Consider the following 4,709-nt stretch of genomic DNA (forward strand, 5'->3'; position numbering starts at 1 on the left):
TGACTTCTTGAATTCAAGACTGGCTGACGCTTTGCTCATTGCACACTGCTACTTTGTTCAGTACATAAACCTTCCACAATGACTTTATTCACTGGTTTGGTGCCAGATGCCTGCTCATAACCCACAGATTTTTTTTCTCAGAGCTTGCAAGTTTTTCAGTAACATACTGTTTCTCTCTTACGTAAAAACAGTGAAGAATAATTCAGCAAAAACCTAGCAATCTTGTTTACCAAAGCTTGATGCGTTTGTTCTATGCTACAACACTATGTTTGTAAGCAGTGATGGATGGGTGAGTGGAACAGATGGGTGCAGCAGGTCAGCAGCCCCAGATAGATATGGCACCTATCTCAGCTTGGAGCTGGTGTATGGTAGCGGCAGTTGCGTTAGCAGCAGTACTGTGTGATGCATCTCAGTATTTAGTGATCACAGTTAGAAATAAATTGGTCTATTCTCAGTACATCCACAGTCCCCTGAGAGGGGAAATCCAGTCTTAACTGCAAGAGCCTTTGAAGGGCCAGCGAAAATCCATTCGCAATCCAGCAGCCCCAGTGATTGCTTACTTTGTCCTACTTTGCTATTTTTTGACAGTGCCATAATGATGCTTGGTATAAATAGGATGGTTAACGGTTCATTGCTTGTTTGAAGAAAAATGAAAAAGGGGGTGTGGGGGTAAGCTAATTTTACATGTGATAATCTTAGGGGCAACTAGAAAGTTAATTAAAAACTATAATTGGCTGTGGTTGCTGTTAATAGTCACCAGGGCGTTTCTTCAGATTTTATTGAGGGGAAAAAAGCAAAAACATTATCAAGACTTAACACTTGAGCATGGATACTGATGTATACTAAAGCAAATCACATGAATATAATTTAGAAAAAGACAAGGCTGATATTGTCCCCACCAGAACGACAAATGCTGTTAAAACTGACACATTTTCTATATGTGTTTTTTTCCCCTTGTATTCTCCCATGTTTGACCGTGCAAGCATCGTGATTTTTTGACTGAATATGTCATTGATATTTATAGCTCGGCTTCATTGCTGGTGCACTGGCAGCAAGGGGGATAACACAGCTCAAGAGAGAACTTCATGTACATATGAGTCATGCATTATAAAGCAGGGATTCTTAAATGTTTCTAAGTCCATGACTGCTTAAATGGACATATTTGTGGACCAAAAAAATTGGGTTACATGCCCCACTGGGTGGAGAAATATGCTGTTTGGTGTAAACTAGCTTGGCATATTTACATTTTGGTGTTTTTTTCCCCTCACTCTGCTACCACTTGATAACATATTAGTTATTACATTTTGCTGAAGGACCTCTGGGAACTTCTCACAGCCCCCCTGGGAGCCCCAGAACCCCACTCTGGTCACCTCAATTTAACTTTTATTCCCCATAGTAGTGATTCGTGCGTGAGCTTACCTTGGGAGGGTAACAGCAGGGGACTTGTCTCTTGCAGAGGGCCCTTCCCTGGCCCCGCCGGCTCATCCGGAGGAAGCACGGTCTCCTTGGACATGAGACAGTCGTCTTTTTGGGACACACAAGGCAGAAGAAGTTCCTCCCTTCCCTCTCAGCCCTCAGCGCTGTGAAAACCAATGTCTCATCGTCAGCTCAGGCTTGAAGACACAAAGCAACACCGTGTCATTACTCAACGTGTGACAGTCGTACGCTTATATTCACACAACGAGGAAGAAGTGCCGTCGAGCTGCAGTAAAACTTCGTGGAAATTTCCCTTCTCTCGGTTTTTTTTTTTTTTTTTTTACATAAACTTACTGAAAGACTACATGTGCAGCCCATTTGTTCACACACTCCCTTTTCTTTCTCAAAAAAAGCAACGGACGCTAGCTTAAGTGCTGTTTATAGCTAAAGCGGACATGTTTATGAAACATAACTTACCTTTCAAACATGACAACTCCCTCGCTTCAAATATGACTTATTCCCATCCTTCCTTCCTCTTCACGCTTTCCCGCAGGGGCGTTGGGAAGAAAAGACGTAACTAGGTGAAAGAGTAACTTAGTGTCCAAAAAACTTTTCCGGTAACTTTTGCAGCCAGCGTGTCCCAGTTCCCCCCCTTTTGTCCAGAAAATATAGACAATATTCCTCGCGACGGTTTCGCAGTTCAGTGGCGGTAGTTTTGTGAGGATAGATGCGTGTCAAACATTTTCATCATATCCGGATTCCTGCAGTACAGCCAGTGAAGAACTCTTCTCTCACTTTACTTCACTTGGCGGCAGAGAAGTGAACAAAGCCCTCCCTGAACATGTGTCCCCCCCAAAATAAAGTTAGGAAAAACAACAAATGGTTGATCCTTTTTTCGTTGTATATTCTACATTCAAAAAACTATGTGAAAATGCAAAGAAAATACAAACAATTATCTAAAAATAATAATAAAACAATGTAGATAATGTAATAAAATATGTATTATTTAATGGAGCCTACTTTGGAACTAAAATATGAAATAACTAACCGCTGTAATTAAAAAAAAAAAAATAAGAGAGAAAAAAATCTCAGTTCTGCTCAGTGATGGTTTATTATCACGTGGTCTATGGAACTTATCACGTGACTTTATTCACTGAGGAAGGCCATGGTCATGCTTATTTATTCATTTATTCTTTCATTCATTTGTCAAACTGCGATTTCCAAAGTCAATAATTAAACTTATGCTTAAAGTTTGAAAAGGCAGGTGTATATTTAAAGGAAGGCCTATTATTATAATTATTTATCTATTTTATTCCGAGGTAGAAAATGCTTTTGAATACTCCTGAAGATAAGATAAGAATGAGATAAGATAAGATAATAAACCTTTAATAAGCCCCAGTGGGAAAATCCCGTATTGCTTATACAGAGAGCGAAAGTAGAACAAATAAATAACAGGAGGTAGATAGCCCAAATCTTAAAGAAGAATAGGCTAGCATAATTTTATTAGAATGGATCAAAATATCATAAACTTAACTGGTGACATTTCACATGCTCGCTACAGAGAATGTCACATATGGGGTCTCCCATACCCCAGCTGTAAAACATGTTCAATACAAGGGTTTTCATCTGCCCTGCATCTGTGGATGTGTTGACAGATATTTTTCGTCTTTTATTGGAATTTGTTTATAGCAGATTTAAACTATAAAATGGCGGATAGTTAAACCTCTCTGGGGTCTAATTGATCCCAAACATACTTTTTAGGATGGCATACTGTATGTTTCTTCTGAGAATGTTTGCTTTGCTTCATTGAAACCTCCAGTACTATCTGAAATGCTGGATCCTGGCCCCTGGCCAACCCCATCTCTATGAGGACAAGAACAAAAGTACAGCAGGAAGTCAGCTGGAAAGTTATCCAACACGAGTTAAAAGTTCAAACAACTATAATTTAGACCAAAATTATAATCTAAACAATCTCTTTAGTGCCAACATCAACTTTTACTTCCCTCAATTTCACTTCATATAATTCACTTTACATAAATGGCAAGAGAGCCCCATGCTGTGTCCTTATATGTTGTCAGTAGAGTGGCCCATTGTTAGTGCAGTGTCTTGCTGATTGCCATCATAGCCATTGAACCCTATTGGTAACAGTATAAGTGAGATTTAAGCCTTGGTAACACGAGAGTGTGGAGGTGATTGATGTGAAATATGCCCTCCCTCATTGACTGGCTGAACTCCATTTTCTGCTCCTAATGCAGAAATCACTCTGGGTCCCCAGCATAATGATTTACGATGAATCTGTGTCAATGTTGAACTCGGCAAACCCCACGTAATCCATCTTGCAGATATACCTACCTACCCCGCCCCACCTTGCCTGCTCTCACCCACCCGTCCCCTCCTTTCGCGTTGTGAAGGTAAGGAATGTGGCTCTCTCACTCTCTCTCTCCGTCTATAAGTGTTGAATCCATTACAGTGCTGATGTGTAATCACAGAGGACCTCTGTGCCCCCTCAGACTGTAATTACCTGGATACAGATACTCCCTCACTCCATCCCCTAGAGCTGCTCAAGCCAAGAACTCTGTTAACCAGCATGCAGTGCTTTCAACCTGCCTAGCTTGGTGGCATTGTGGAGATCTATTTGAGAGATGGGGCCTGTAAGAAAAAAAATCATGGATAAAATTACATTTAAGTAATGGGATTTTGACCTTGCAGTGTGTAATGGCCATAGTTCACCTCGAAGATTGAATCATGCACAGAGCAAATCAAAGCCTGCACATCGAAAAACTGACTGCAAGGTCCCCCCCCCCCACATATGGAAATCTTTTGAGGACTGTACACGCAGCATGACTGCACCGTGAAATCAACCCCCGTTGTCTGTCTCTGTCTCTCTTACATAGTGACATCGCTGTTGGTGCTGACAAACATTATCTTGTGTGTGATCATGTGCATAGTGTCACCCCCCCCCCCCCCCCCCCTTCTTTAAAATAATCCAAAGTGGAGCCGGCTGTGTAGACACAGTAGGCTGTCACACTGTGTCAAGCGTCGGTGTCAGTGTTGCATCTGTTGCAGTCACATCTCAGAAGACACTAGGAAACGTCTCTCTGTTGACTTCATCTGTTTGTTTGGCAGCCTGCCTGATTGCTGGAGTGTAAGAGAAGCCCCGGCTCAGTCGGTGCACACGATGCCGACAAGCCTAATCCTCCTTTAGGAAAGGAGAGAAACAGGTCCCAAACAAACATGCATCTCTGTTTGTGGTTTTCTCTGGCACGCACACATCCCAAAAACACTCCCGCTGC

General features: G+C 41.7%; 1 protein-coding gene across 2 annotated transcripts in view; it reads right to left on the bottom strand.

Moving 5' to 3' along the window:
- The window catches only part of mdfic (MyoD family inhibitor domain containing), a 26,476-nt gene extending 24,343 nt beyond the window's left edge, over positions 1-2,133 (bottom strand). Inside the window, exons 1-2 of one of the 2 annotated variants that reach the window (XM_083935151.1) lie at positions 1,894-2,133; positions 1,420-1,580 (exon numbers count right to left, since the gene is read on the bottom strand). In XM_083935151.1, the coding sequence (XP_083791277.1) occupies positions 1,420-1,513 (94 nt within the window). In that variant the 5' untranslated portion in view covers positions 1,514-1,580; positions 1,894-2,133. Of the gene's footprint in view, positions 1-1,419; positions 1,614-1,893 lie in introns of both variants that reach the window. The other variant, XM_083935152.1, reaches the window with a different exon arrangement.
- Between the last annotated feature and the right edge of the window lie 2,576 nt (positions 2,134-4,709).

The sequence above is a fragment of the Echiichthys vipera genome (assembly GCF_963691815.1).
Source record: "Echiichthys vipera genome assembly, chromosome: 20".
Classification (NCBI taxonomy): Eukaryota; Metazoa; Chordata; class Actinopteri; order Perciformes; family Trachinidae; genus Echiichthys; species Echiichthys vipera.